Source organism: Hemiscyllium ocellatum, chromosome 2, assembly GCF_020745735.1.
Source record: "Hemiscyllium ocellatum isolate sHemOce1 chromosome 2, sHemOce1.pat.X.cur, whole genome shotgun sequence".
Taxonomy (NCBI): domain Eukaryota; kingdom Metazoa; phylum Chordata; class Chondrichthyes; order Orectolobiformes; family Hemiscylliidae; genus Hemiscyllium; species Hemiscyllium ocellatum.
This window is the reverse complement of record NC_083402.1, coordinates 36,362,932-36,378,395: the sequence shown is the minus strand read 5'-3', so window position 1 is coordinate 36,378,395 and position 15,464 is coordinate 36,362,932. Positions and strand designations below refer to the sequence as shown.

The 15,464-nt window shown below is 41.0% G+C and overlaps 1 protein-coding gene across 4 annotated transcripts in view; it reads left to right on the top strand.

Annotated features, from left to right (window-relative positions):
* pde8b (phosphodiesterase 8B) overlaps positions 1-15,464 on the top strand; it is a 259,858-nt gene that overhangs the window by 233,834 nt on the left and 10,560 nt on the right. For all 4 annotated transcript variants that reach the window (XM_060843664.1, XM_060843655.1, XM_060843637.1 and 1 more), the window contains 3 exons: positions 2,207-2,252; positions 9,009-9,144; positions 14,046-14,244. In XM_060843664.1, coding sequence (XP_060699647.1) covers positions 2,207-2,252; positions 9,009-9,144; positions 14,046-14,244 — 381 coding nt within the window. The remainder of the gene's footprint in view (positions 1-2,206; positions 2,253-9,008; positions 9,145-14,045; positions 14,245-15,464) is intronic.

Sequence of the window (15,464 nt, the reverse complement as noted above, 5' to 3'; positions counted from 1 at the left end):
GGTTCCTTGCAAGTGAGAGGTAATTTTTCAACAACTCGTTTTCAATGCAGAACATTATCTACAGGAAATATACATTGGAAGTGTGCTTAGGTTTGCTTTCCAGAAGCACAGATTCAGAGAATTATCCACACAGGCCACATGTAACAACATCTATCGAGAATGACCACCTTGTGGTTGATTTATTGACTGTGGTTGAGTTTGAGTGGTTTCATTTGGTAACTTCACCTTTTGAAACAGCCAAGAGTGGCCATTAATGTAAGTGCTTTCTTGGGATAGCTATAGCCTGATGAGCTCTCCAAGTAGCTTATCGCTCCCTGTAAGGCAGAGCCTGATTGTATGATAGGGATCAATCATTATCTACAAGCAGCTTAGAGAACTAACAAGCTCACGCCATTCCCAGAGAGATTTCAACTTTCACGGCCTTATTTCCATAGGCAGGTTTTGATTTCTAGCCAAAACCATTAAATTTCCAGTGTGCACAACAGATGGGAATGATGTCCATTAGTAAATAAGTAGTGGATTATGGGGACAAGCCCTGGAAGGCCATGGGTCTCTTTACACTTGACCTGTTGGCAAAGGAAATTTAAAATGTATTTTAAAAACTTACCTTGCTGACTCTCTCATAGCCATGGTTTAAATTCGTCAAGTTCATCCTGGTGGGAAAGCCATTTCTGTTCCCCTTCTTAAATCCTTTCATGGGATCTGTGCATCGCCAGGGTAGTTAGTATTTATCGGCCATCCCTAACTGCCCTAAGTCGCTGCAGCCCATGTGGTGTAGGTACACCCACCGTGCTGTTAGACAGAGATCTAACATTTTAACCCAGTAACTGTAAAAGAACACTGACATATTTCCAAGCCACAATGTCCTAGAACTTGGAGGGACCTTGTATGTGATGGTGTTTCTGTGGATCTTCTACCCTCATCTTTTTGGGTGATGCCACTGAAGTCTAACCTGCATGTATAAGAACAAATTCCATCGGCTTCAATCTTGACATGAGATTCTTCAATACTTTCAAGTGTATCCTTTCAAACAGTTGCCAATTATCGTTAAAGGTAAAAAGAAGGACTGAGGCAACATAAATACAAAATTGGCTGTGGGATAGGAATCAGAGAGCAATGATTATTTGTTTTCTTTTTCGAGCTGGATGAAGGTACATAGTGGGGTCAATATTGGGACCCTTACCTTATCTTAATATAGAAATTATCTACATCTTGATGTGTAGGAGACAATTTTAAAGTTTGTGGATGACATAAAACTTGGCAGAACTATAAACTGTGAGGAGGACAGTATAGAATTTCAAAATTGCGTTTACTCATTGGTAAGTTGGGCAGAAAGGTGGCTGATGAAGTTCAATGTGAAAATGTGTGAGATAATGCATTTTGGTACAAAGGAAATGAAGATAAAGTACAAAATAGAGACTGCTGTTTTAAAGGGTGTACAAGAGCTGGGACCTGGAAGTGTATGTATAGAAGTAATTAAAGATGGCAAAATGGGTAGAGATGGATATCCATAAAATGTACAGTATTCTAGGCTTCATAATTAGGACATAGTATACAAGAGCAGGGAGATTATGTTGAACTTACATGAGGCATTGGTTAGTATTGTGCACAGTTGTGTGCACCAAACTATAACAAGGATGTCAATACGTTGGAGAGAATGCAGAAAGGTTTGACAAGAATGAGATGCTTTGGTTATGAGGGAGATTGGAAAAGTTTGAATTATTTTACTTGGAGAGGATTGGAGAGGATAGTTGATAGAAATTTTCAGTAATATGAGAATTTTGACAGAGTGGAAATGGAGAAACTGCCCCTTTCATAAATGGATTTAGAATAAGAGGGCACAGTTCTGAAGTGCTTTGGAAAGATAGAAAAGAACTGGTCTGTGTTTGGAAAGAACTGTCTAAACCTAATGGACGCAGATTTAAGAAGGCATTCAAGAAGGCAATGGATGATTATACAAATGGAAACAGTGTGCAGGAATTTCAGGGTAAAAGCAAGAGGTTAACACAAAGTTAAAATGTTTAGAGAGCCAGTTGAGTTGAATGACCTCCTTCTACAGTCTAATGATTCAATGGAATTTGTGTTAAGCTTGATATTATTTTAAGATTTGGCCATCACAGTATTAATTATTGGAGTGTGTTTTGATGCTGTGCTTTAAGAATCATTTATTGGTACAGAATGTAAGACAGTTCATTTGATGTTTCAGGATGGGTTAAGAAGATTGTCCAGCAATGAATACATTTTTTCTAAAAGTAAGTCTGACTTGCATTTACTCTTTATGGTTTGCCAATAATATTGGAATGTGAAGGTACAGCAATTGCAGAAATATGATTACCTATCTTTGGTTACTTTCTTCCTTCCAAACTTTCTAACCATGCTTATGACACCACTGTAATATATTAAAACATTTTTATGAAATATATATTTTCAATTGGTAGCCCATTCATTTGCTTCCCCAAGAGATCTGTTGTGACCCATCATGTTAGTTACTCAGATGTGAAGTTCCTAATCTGCAAATTATACAAACTTAGAGCTCCATCTGCATTTCACATTGAAACTGAACACTCCACGTCTGGAACAGATGACAGTGCGCTACGTATACTGTTTTAGTAACTGCTTGGCTATTTATGCAGGGCCTTTGAAGGTGCAAATTTTGTACATTATTCTTAACATACACTCACGTACTGAATTCCAGAAAGTGTACAGGAAATTGGGTTGCAGGTGATTATTTAATAATAAGGGGTAGGCCGGTTAGAACAGAGTTGAGGAGAAATGTCTTCACCCAGAGAGTGGTGGATATATGAAATGCTCTGCCCCAGAAGGTAGTGGAGGCCAAGTCTCTGGATACTTTCAAGAAAGAGTTGGATAGAGCTTTTAAAGATAGCGGAATCAAGGGTTATGGGGATAAGGCAGGAACAGATACTAATTGAGGATGATCAGCCATGATCATAATGAATGGTGGTGCAGGCTCAAAGGGCCAAATTGCCTACGCCTGCACCTATTGTCTATTGTCTATTGTATTTGAATGAAGTAAAGAGAAAAATGTAACTCTATTGAATGCATTTACTGTATGCTTAGAGTTATTGCTTTGATAATTCCTTTGAAAAAGTTGCTGAGTATCAGAGTGAACGAATTCTCCAGGTTAATTTAAATATAGTTGATCAAATGTGTCAAGATGGATGTCTGCCTCCAAGAACTGTGGGCTAATCAAAAGGCTGACAGATTTCAAGTCTCTCCTTTCAAACAGTTGCCAATTATAGTTAAAGGTAAAAAGAAGGACTGAGGTAACATAAATACAAAATTGGCTGTGGGATAGGAAACAGAGAGCAATGATTATTTGTTTTCTTTTCCGAGCTGGATGAAGGTACATAGTGGGGTCCCTGCAACTAGACCTAAGTCTGCTTCTCTCTGGGGCCAGGCTGACTCCCTCCTGTACCTTAACTGACCCAAACACTACCAGGTTATTTTTATTCATTCATGGGATATGGGTATTGTTGGTTGGTCAGCATTTATTGTCCATCTCTAGTTGCCCTTGAGAAGGTGATAAATTACCTTCTTGAACTGCTGCAGTCCACGTGTTGTAGGTTTACCCACAATGCCTTTAAGGAGGGAATTTTGACCTAGCAACAGTGAAGAGATGATGACATATTTCCAAATCAGAATCGTGAGTGGCTTGGAGGGGAACTTGAAGGTGGTGGTATTCCCCTGAATCTACTGCCCTTGTCCTTCTAGATGGAAATGGTCATGTATTAGAAAGATGCACTCTAAGGATCTTTGACGAATTTCTGCAGCACATCTTGGAGATAATACATGTTGCCTACTACTGAGTGTCAGTGGTGGAGGGAGTGGATGCTTGTAGATGTGGTGACAATCAAGCAAAACTGGAATCAATAGGTATTAGGGGGCAAACTTTCCAGTGGCTGGAGTCATGCCTGACATGTAGGAAGATGGTTGTGGTTCTTGGTGGTCAGCCATCCCAGCTTCCAAGACATTTCTGCAGGAAGTCCTCAGCCCAAACATCTTCAGCACCTTCCTTCTATCATAAGGTCAGAAGTGGGGATGTTTGCTGATGATTACATAATGTTCAGCACCACTCTGGACTCCTCAGATACTGAAGCAGTCCATGTTCAAATGCAACAAGATCTGGACAATATCTAACAAGACTTGGGCTGACAAGTGACAAGTAACTTTTGCACCACACAAATGTCAGGCAATGCTCATCACTAATAAGGAAAAATCTAACCATCACCCTTTGTCATTCAATAATGTTACCACTTTCAACATCCTGGGAGTTATCAATGACCAGAAACTCAACTGCAGTCACCAAATAAGCATGTTGGATACAAGAACAGGTCAGAAACTAGGAATACTGTGGCAAGTAACTCACCTCTTGACTCTTCAAAGCCTGCCCACCATCTACAAGACACAAGTCAGGAATGGATTGAATACTCCCCATTTGCCTGGATGTGTGCAGTCCCAACAACACTCAAGAAGCTTGACTTGCAGTGGTTATATTGACTCTTATTGGAGATGGTCATAGCCTGGAATTTGTGTGGTGCGAATATTACTTACCAATTGTCACCCCAAGTCTGGCTATCGTCCAGATCTTGTTGCATTTGAACACAGTCTATTTTTATTTCTGAGGAGTCGCAAATGGTGCTGAACATTGTGCAAATATCCCATCTCTGACCTCACGAAGCAGCTGAAGATGGTTGAGCCTAGGAGACTACCCTGAGGAACTCCTGCAGAGATGTCCTGGAAGCTGAGATGACTGACCTCCAACAACCACGATCATCTTCCTATGTGCCAGGTATGACTCCAACCACTGAAGAGTTTGCCCCCTGATACCCATTGATTTCAATTTTGCTGGGGATCCTGAAGCCATACTCAGTCAAATTTGGTGTTGATGTCAAGAGCGTCACTCTCACCTCACCTCTGGAATTGAACATTGTAATCCACTTTGAACCAAATCCATAATGAGGTCAGGAGCTGACGTAAAGCACCTGGAGAAAGATGGTGCACTACTCCCATCTCAGTCATATCAGTGGATCCACAAATCAGTCTTCTCCAGACGTTTTTATGCTATGATAGCCAATGTACATGGTTGTTGCTGGGTAATGAATGACAGTAAATAATGCAATCAACTTGTACATGTGATTACATTCTCCTGTTTTTGTTACATTAAATAGCTTACCGTCAAACTGAGAAGTCAGAGGTACCACTATGGACTTCTCTGGATGGACAGATTGAAGAAGAACCAGGTACCTTACAAAGATGTTTTACTGACAAGATTTGCAATTTTTTTAAGTTAATTTCTAGCAGTTGCCTTTATTTTTCCATTCCAGTGTACTATTAACTGAACAGGCAATATTGCACCTAAATATGTCAAGCAAAAGGACTAGCCAACCACAGCTGCCATAACAGAAATAACTTTCATTTATACAGCCCTTGACAAATAAGGAGGACTAAGGTGCATCAAAGGAACATTAAACAGCAGGAATTGACACAAAACCAGATTAGGAGATGTTAGATTTTATATAAAATTTAAAATCAAGACATAGCTTGAACAAAACCAACTTAGGTCAGTGAGTACACGGTAAATCCAGAGTTAACAAAGGCATGTGTGAGAGTTTTACCAGCTATGAACTGAGGCAGGAGCAATGTCTCATCTTGTTACAAGGTGGAAGTAGGCAGTCTTAGTTGCTACCAGGTTTCAGTTAAAAAGTACCACTTACACTCAGCGCACAAAAAGTTTACTAAGTACTCACCCATTTAAATAATCCAGGTGACTTCAAACGATATTAGGTATTCAAGTATCAGCTGTCCAGTGCTCATTAAATGCAATTAATTCAGTGATGAGATTCAAGGTGCAATTTCTAATGGTTAGAAGTGCTAATTATTAAATGAACTTCCCTGTATTTGTTTAAACATTGTTGGTAACTTGCCTTTTATGGTTTTATGCTGCACTTTTCCAGCAACACATTTTCAGCTCTGATCTCCAGCATCTGCAGACCTCACTTTCTCCTAGATGGTTTTATAATGCACCTTTACAAAATGGGTGTTATCACATGAAGAGAAGGCTAGAACTGCAGGTGCTGGTGAGTCAGAGTTGATAAAGCACAGAGCTGAGGCAGCAACCAAGGAGCAAGAGAGTCAATGTTTCAGGCAGTCCTGAAGAAGGATCCTGCCCAAAATATTGACTTGGTTGCTCCTTGGAATCTGCCTGACCTGCTGTGCTTTTCCCAGCGCCACATTTCTTCAACTCATTATTACATGAGGACTGACATATCCACTATAAACAGTGAAGATTGTCCTTCTGTTGATTATAAATGAGCAGGATGCTGGCATTCTGGGAATTCTCCATATCACTTCTCTTATAAATGATTCCAAAAATCCACTAAATGATGGCCAATAGCCCCTGCACTCCAAATATCTGCGGCTGGAAAATTCCTTAGTGCTTGCTCTGGTCCCATCAGCAGGAAGTGAAGCAGGAACCCGGCCTTCCAAGGAATGTTATGCAGTAGGAGTAGATCCAAGGAGTTTTCCTGTATCTGTTTATGAGGTTTAGTTTATTGTTTTCTGAAGCTGAATAACATGTTGTTTGTTTGGGGTTTGATTTGCTTAATTGTTTTCAAACAAGACCAGGCCCCCATGGGTTGGTGTCTCCTTACCAGGGTACAGGAGAACTTGATCGCGAAAACTGCACTGAGACACATGTAGCACTGACAGGTGGTGATATAAGAGAAAATTGGGGCAAATGCCCTTTTAAATTTGAAGCTGAGCCACAGCACCAGCAAATATGCCAGGGCTTTTCCTATGATGGTTTTAAAATATCAGACTGAGGTGAAGATAGAAATGTTGCAATTCACTTCCGTGTTCCTGAAGTCAGGGAGACTTAAGTTGGTCAGGATTCATTTTCAGTGAGTCCTGCTGGAAAGGTGCATGAATGAATAGCAGGCGAGGACAGGAATGGGCTCAATTGTGACGTAGCTGCAGTGGAATGGCCGACTGCAACCTCAAAATCAACTTACCTTCTCTCTCTGTGTATGCTCAGAATTGTTTTGGTGTTTCCTCTGACAGGCGGTCACATAAGTGTCTGAGAGAGGTGGATTTTAAAAACAGATGAGGTACATTTCCAATTTACCACAAAGATCTTACACCAAGGAATCCATCCAGCCCTTTGTTGACTGTTGCAATAATTCTGCGTGCAATGCTCAAGGTTACAACTTGTTTCAAATGTCAAAAATTCTATAAACCTCCATCCAGCCTGGTGATACCTATGCTTTCTTTTTGAATGATGTGACCTTCTAGGCCTATGCAATGTAAGCATTGAAAGCAGGAACGCATAACTTGAATGTGCTATTCATATGTCGGCTTTGTATTGATTCAATGACTGGAAGCACCCCACTGTTGATGTTACAGCAAATAAAATGTGACAGAACCCCACCTAAATGAGGTTTCTGCCACACTCTGGAGAAGTAGCTAGTGTTAGTGGAATAGGAGCAGCAGAAGAACCATCTGGTCAGTGCGTTTTTACATCACACAAGTACAGGATTGGAAACAGTATAAACTAATCAGTCAAAGTGCAGATTGACTCTGCAGGAGAGTTAGAACACCTGCAAGTGAAAGTTTGCAAGCTCCTGTGTGATCTGCTGGATCACTTTTAAATTTTCCATGTGACCAAGATATCAAAGGACAGTCAGAACCAGGACAAAATCCTGAAACCCCCTTCCTAAAAGCCCTGTGGGTGCACCTACACTGTCTGGTTCAAGAGGATGGTTCATCCCAACCTTCTCAAGGGAAGTTAGGGGTGGACTGGCCCACCCAGTCATGTGATGTGAAATAATTCTAAAAACTTACTGATGTTAAAATTTTCATCCAGGTTTGAACTCTATCCCAAGAATTGGTTCAGATATAAGCTGAAAATTACACTTCTGTGTGAATAAATGGTATTTCCTTACACTAGTCTACAAACAGAAATCACACAACACCAGGTTATAGTCCAACAGGTTTATTTGAAATCACAAGCTTTCAGAGTGTAGCCCCTTCATCACGTGAAGTGAGAGAGAAGCACACAGATACAGAATTTATAGGCAGAGAGATCAAGGGTAGAGAGAAAGGCTTTTGCCCGAACCATCGATTTCGCTGCTCCTTGGATGCTGCCTGAACTGCTGTGCTCTTCAATTGTACAAAAGGTGTGAGTGGAGAGTAGAATAATAAGTCTCTGCAGGTGACCAAGGGGTGTTAGACAGTGTAAGTGCCAACCGCTAAATAACAACTGGTCTAAAACTTCTATTGAAAACAATTGAAAGGATGTTTATTACAGAGGTTTGACAAAGCTAGCTGTGCTTTCCAGCTAATTCGGGAATTTTCCCTAGACAGATACTTAATGCTGTTTATAGGAAGTGAGTGAAAACCAAATACAAGTGTCAATGAAGATGTTCTCACACTTCATGTTAGCTGGTTTCAGAAGGACAGTGCCAGAGCCCTGGATGGAGCCTGCCTGTCTGACCTCAGAAGGGAGATGTATGATATTGAAAAGCTTGAGATAAGGAACGAAGAAGACGGTTGTCCTCATTCGAAGGAATAAATCTGGCTTAGTAATAGATACCAATAAATTGTTATTATTATGTTAGCACCTGTGCCCTGTTGCAAAAGTAGCATCCAGTAAAGTGTCCAACCTGCCCTGTCTCCAATGGATGGTTCAGAATGGGGGACTGCTACAAAAATGGCAAAAGTGAGGACCGCAGATGCTGGAGATTAGAGTCAAGATTAGAGAGGTGCTGGAAAAGCACAACAGGTCAGGCAGCATCCCTTTTCTGATGAAGGGCTCCTGCCCGAAATGTCGATTTTCCTGCTCCTCGGATGCTGCCTGACCTCCTGTGCTTTTCCAGTACCACGCTAATCTTGACTGCTACAAAAATGTCTGTTTCCGAATGCAATGTGCTTCACATAAATACACTTGATATTGGTTTGTGCTCTGTTGTTGCTCTTCTTTACTCTGACAGACCTACAGCAAAATTACAGCCATATTGCCGTGCCAGTTGCCCTGAGCGATGTTCCACCAGACATAGCAGAATTTCTTGAAGATGAAGAAAGCTGGGACTTTAATATTTTTGAACTTGAATCTAGAACTAACAAAAGGTGGGTACCAGTATTGAATTGTGTTGCTCCATGACTAAATTCAGGAGATTCTTTGGCTTACTTTGTATTACCAGTTGATCATGAAATACACTCATACTGTCTGGTATTTTCATTGAATATTTGGCAGTAATTAAAGTGAAATAGCAAGGTATTCTTTCTGACCTTCATTTATTCAGTCATTCATTTTCTGAAACTGAGTCCAATAAATTAATTTCAGCAATATGCTTGTATTTAATTATAGACTATTTGGTTCAATGAAATATTTAATTAATTGGTTTACCTTTTCATTTAAAATCTGCATGGACTTGATCTCAGTGTGTTGTATTCCTCTAGTTATCATTGCAAAAAAAAGTAAAATATGCTTCTAAAAAGTAAGAGGGTTTCTATGGGAAAGTGCAGTGTCGCTGGTAACTCATCTATGCATGTACACTTATTCACTTTGGAATAAACTGTGCTCCCAGATCAACTGCCATTTCACTGCATTACAACAGTGACTACACATCAAAAATACTAATTGACTGTAAGATGCTTTGGAAATTTCTAAAGATATGAAAGACACAATATAAATGCAGATTTTGTTTCTAAAATTAAAGATAAATTAGACATGAGTGGATAGGGTAAGAAACAAACCAAAACTTCTGCTCATTTAACCCCAATGCAATTTGCTTCCATCATAAAGAGCAGAAAAGTAAGGCAAAAATATAAATGACTGACTGTGAAGTTGGAAATGACCATCCCAGATACGACAAGCCCAGTTTTCACTCCTCGCTCTGCAAACCCGGCCCTGGGGAAGAAGAGTGTCCTGGAATGTCAGATTTGCATTCCTCAAGAGGTGGGCAGAGCAACTCCAGACAGAGATTGCTGGTTGTGAAAACTGGCTTCTGAGTAAGGCCAGTCTTTGTGCAAAGGCATTATAGAAATCAGTTTAAGGCAGGTTACCTCCCAGCCAGTCACCGCTCACACTTGCTCTAGAATAAATTATCCTCACACACTATCTATGCCAACCCTCTGCCACCTCATTGTCTCCATGCCACCCATGTCTCTCTACACACTCCCACATTGCAGGTAATTTCCCTTATACCAACCTATGACCCTCCCGCTACCCTGACCCTTTATATAGGCCATGCTGACCTGCATCTGTGCATCTATCACCTGAGACATTTATAGCTCTCTCACAACTTAGTGCAACTTTATGACAAGTCATGCCCTGCCACTGTCTGCCCCTTCCCCACCTCCCCTACCTCATCTATTTAATATAATGGGTAAACCCTAGGAGGCCCACAGCAGAAAGTAAGGTTATGCCTATTAATTATGTCACTATTTTTCAAAAGTCATTGATGTAAAAAAATCAGTACATAAAAATTCATTCAGCTAATTTTTTTTTAGATTACTTACAGTGTGGAAACAGGCCCTTTGGCCCAACAAGTCCACACCAACCCTCCGAAGTGCAACCCACCCATACACTTACCCCTTCACCTAATACTATGGGCAATTTAGCATGGCCAATTCATCTGACCCACACATCTTTGGGCTATGGGAGGAAACCCACACAGAGAATGTGCAAACTCCAGACAGTGAGTTACCTGAGGCAGGAATTGAACCCAGGTCTCTGGCGCTGTGAGGCAGCAGTGCTAACCACTGTGCCACCGTGCCACCCTTTATGAAGGCAAACCTTTGTACTCTAGATTGACAGTTTTGGATAGTTCTTCTATAACTTTGACATATTTTTCAGTTCCAGTATGTATATTTTAAGCACATTCATGTGTCAAAGGGTATCAGACTCTCTCCCCAATAAGAACATCTAGCTCCCGCTAGAGGCCACCTAACGTATCCTGGGACCTCATCGAAAGTTGACAAACCATCTAAATGAAATTCACCGAAACACAACTGCTCTGACCTGATCTGCTCTGTGCACGTTTCGTTCCAGACAACAGGAATGCCAAAATCCAATTCAAATGGCAGTAGCTGACCATCTTAGTGGCCAGATATCTCAGGGAACTGGGCATGCACAAAGCTCAGGACTTCCACAACCCCATCTCCATGAAGATGAGAAATTATACATGTGAGGGTGAGACATGTGAGGGCAATTCTCAGGGATTTTAAGCAATTCACCGAGATAGAGAGGATCTCTGTCAGGGTGAAAATCTGGGCCTGTGTAAAATGGTCAATCTAGACATCAACTAAATGTACTATCCCAGAAGATTCAAAGCATCCAGATATTTGACATATCTGTTCATTTTCAGGTCAGATACGATAATTATTGGTACCAGTTGTAAAATCAGGAAAATCTACAAAAGCAGACAATGAAAAAAGTAATTACAACGTTACAGTTGTAGTTTAAGTTAATCTTGAGTCCAACATGTAAATATTCTCCTGTGATATGGGGTCGAGGAGATACATTAGCCAGTCTCTTTTATTTGGCATGTAAGATATAACAGATGCTGATGAAAATTTGGAATCAAGTCATCATTATGTAGAAGCTGAAAATGTGTTGCTGGAAAAGCGCGGCAGGTCAGGCAGCATCCAAGCATCCTGAAGAAGGGCTTATGCCCGAAATGTCGAATCTCCTGTTCCTTGGATGCTTCCTGACCTGCTGCACTTTTCCAGCAACACATTTTCAGCTCTGATCTCCAGCATCTGCAGACCTCACTTTCTCCTCCATCAATTTGTAGTAGTCTTGGTGATCTTATTGTCGAACTGAACAGATCCTTGTGCCCCTTAATGCTTAATCAAGCACCCCCACCCCCCTACCAAGGCTAATGACATACCAAGTTGCAGGAATGTTCCCCCGGTCTGTGCAGCTGTTGTAGCTGGTTTAAGTTGTGCACTTATTTATGAGTGTCTCTAAACACAAGCTATACCAATTTGAACCTTACTCTCTGGACTTAGGTAGGCAGGGAAAGTAAGTGTTTTCCTTATTAGATGAATCTCCATTGAAACACCGTCTTTGAGGTTTGCTGCAATGTCTGTTTTGGAGACTGTTAAACTCAATGTGGACGCATGGCTGACAGAAGTTGCCCCTCCATTGTCAGGCCTTAGTCCTGACTCAGGACTCCAGTAGAGGAAATTCTGTCCCTAAAAATCGATCAGAGGCTGGCAACTCTAATATGCCATAAGGATCATACCAGTGCCTATGGTCCTGCAGCAACTTCACCAAGGATCCTCACTGAATCCCTAGATTCAGATCTGCGTAGTTGGGTGGTTGGCTAATGTGGGCAGTGGAGGTCATGCAGAGGGCAAGGCAGAAAGATTTTCAGCACCTCTCTCAACTCCACTGATTTTGCATCAGATACAGAGTGTCTGGCAATGGCAAACCCTGCCCCCCCTTACCTCCTAGTACCTCTATTCCCTTCTTATTCCTTCACCCTCCCTGCCACTCCCTGTCCTCTCTCCTCTCTCATCCCATCCCCCTCAACCTCCTATCCCACTGAGGCATTCCCCACTCCGTTTCCCCTCAGTCCTGTCCCCTTTGCCTTCCCTCCAGCTGGCAGCACTCCCAGAAACATCAGTCCCTCCACTACCAATGCTCAGTAGCAGCAGTGTGTATTATGTACAAGGTGCACTGCAGAAGTTCACCAAAGATCCTCAACCATCACTTCTCAAACCCATGACCTCTTCCATCTAGAGGGACAAGGACAGCAGATAGACCACCACCTTCAAGTTTCTCTCCAAGCCACTAACCATCCTGACTTGGAAGTATATCATCATTCCTTCACTGTTACTGGATTAAAATCCTGGAACTCCATCCCCAACATCATTGTGGGTGTACTGACACCAAATGGACTGCAGTGTTTCAAAAAGATGGCTCACCACTGCCTTCTCAAAGGCAACAATGTGGGTTGGACCCATATTGACTGGTCTAGCCAGCATCATTCGTGTCCCATGAACAAATTAAATACAAAGTGACAACTTCCAGTTTAGCTAGCTGCTAATACTTTGCTTGCAAATTTTGTCATCAAACATCAAGAAAAACCAAGGCAGTTATGATATTTGAGAGTGTGTCAGATTACAGTTCCAAATATCAAAAGAAAACACCAGGCATACAAATTAAAAATGTTTGCAGAGCTAATATGAAAACATCGTGAAAAGAAGTAATTCAACAAGACTTTTTTTGTCAATAAATACACTGTTACATTAGCTTCATTTTCATTGTTGAAGTAGAAATTGTATTCAATGAAAAATGACTTTTTTGATGCTGTTCAGTTCAGGAGATTCACATTTAAAGTTGTGATTCTGTTTCTGAAAATCATAACATAAAATGAAATGACTCTTCGAGAATCATAGGTTCGCACAGAAATCAATGTTAAAATCACAGTTTGATTCCTTTCAACATTTCTTACAAGGAAGAAAATATATAAAAGTTGAAAAACTGCACCATGCAATAAGTGTCCAGTAAGCACCAATCATTCCTAGCAGAATAATTTGCAATAAAAAAAAACCACCAGGGATAAAGGAATCATAATTCACAAGAAATATGAAATGCTTAAAGAATTACCATGCCTCTGCTACAGTAGTTCAAGATTGATCAGGCTCCATCGAGAGAAAGAGGTTGGTCAATGCAGGTTGCAGCTGATGTCCCAGGATTAACTGCCCTGACAAACATCTGCCACAAGAGGAGAAGCCAGGAACTAAGAAAATGGAGGGATAGAAGAATGGACCGCATTGATGAAGATGGGAACAAAGGGTGGACGTAAGGCCAAGAAGAAAGGTTAGGGTGGATGCAGGGACTGAAGGTAAGATTGGAAGCACTGGTGGAAAAGGTTAAGTCACATGCAAGCCACAGAAAGGAAGCCTGCAGCAGACATTGTTAGTGTAAAACTGCCATGAAAAAAATGTTGTTTGGGAACTTACTGTAATTGCTAATCTGCTTTTTAAACATTATTCTTTCTGATTTGTTTCAGGCCGTTGTTTTATCTTGGTTTAAAAATCCTAACAGAGTTTGGAGTATGTGAATTTTTAAACTGTTCAGAAAAGATTCTAAGATCATGGCTACAGCTCATAGAGACCAATTATCATGCATCAAATTCATACCACAATTCAACGCACGCTGCTGATGTATTACATGCCACAGCATATTTCCTGCGAAAGGACCGAGTCAAGGTAAATCTTAGACTTATTGCTCTAAATACATTGACGTATTAGTCTGACAGTTGGTGATGATGGGCAGCAGTGGAAATGTAGAACATCAACTAAATTAACTAAAATTAACTAAATTTCTACAATTTTCTGTCACAATGTTTAAAATTGCCTCTCTTTCTGCATTTTACATTTCTTTGGATAGCATAATTTAACACAGCAATTACTGATTATTTTGACTTTGTCAATAATAACTCACCAAAGTTGCAACTTGTGCTACAGTAAGATATCTGGACATTGGATATGGAGGAGGCTGGAACATAATGGGCCAATTCAAAAGAATTTTTGTCTTCCAGTGCAGAAGTCACTGCCACAGCATCAGTTAGCTGACCATAGACAGCATGAGAGGAGTCACAGGAGCCAGGAATACCTTATAACACAGGGACAAAGCTGAGGCTTAGGCCTTTTATTGTTGCATGTAAACCAGAATTACATCTTTGACGCATTGTCTATTTCGTTTGTTGGAGACATTGTTCTTCTGGTCTGCAAGAATTAATTTTCTTGGTGAGCTAAAAATTGATTTCCTCTCATTTTTAAACACATGTTATTGGTTGCAATCTTTCCATGCCCAATCCCCTTAGGGAAGGCAGCTGGGTAATTCATGCTATCTCCCGATTGGCCTGATGGTAATGTTCAGTTGGGTATCACCCAAGACTGCGGGCTGGCAGAACACTGAGGCCTCTGCATAGCTAGCACGTGTGTCAACTATTCTGACGGCTTAAAGGTAACCTGGCAACCAGAAACAGAAGCTGTTTCTGACTGACAGTACCGAAATTGGCTGCAATGAGGAGCTGGCTAATTGGAGCAGCAGGAAAATGAGAGCACTCCTACTTTCACAGATGTGCTGTGATAGAGATCTACAAGAGTGGAAATGCCATATTTCCACGGAGGATGCTAGGAGGCCCTCTTGAAAATTTCCAAAAGGACAAAGAGAAATGGAAAGGGCGGTCAGCACTGGAGTCTCGTCTCCAGGACATGGCAGCAAGAACTTCTCTGACATTATCCTGTTGGTCAAGGTCAATGAATACATCTTCAAAGGCTATCTCACATTCATCAATCAGCAACAACTCACATTGCGCATTGCACTACTTTCCCTTCACTCACCTGTCAGCAGTCTGGTCAGAACTCAGGCTTAATATTCAGTTGTTTCCCATCACCCTCCCACATTTTCCAATATTGTAAGC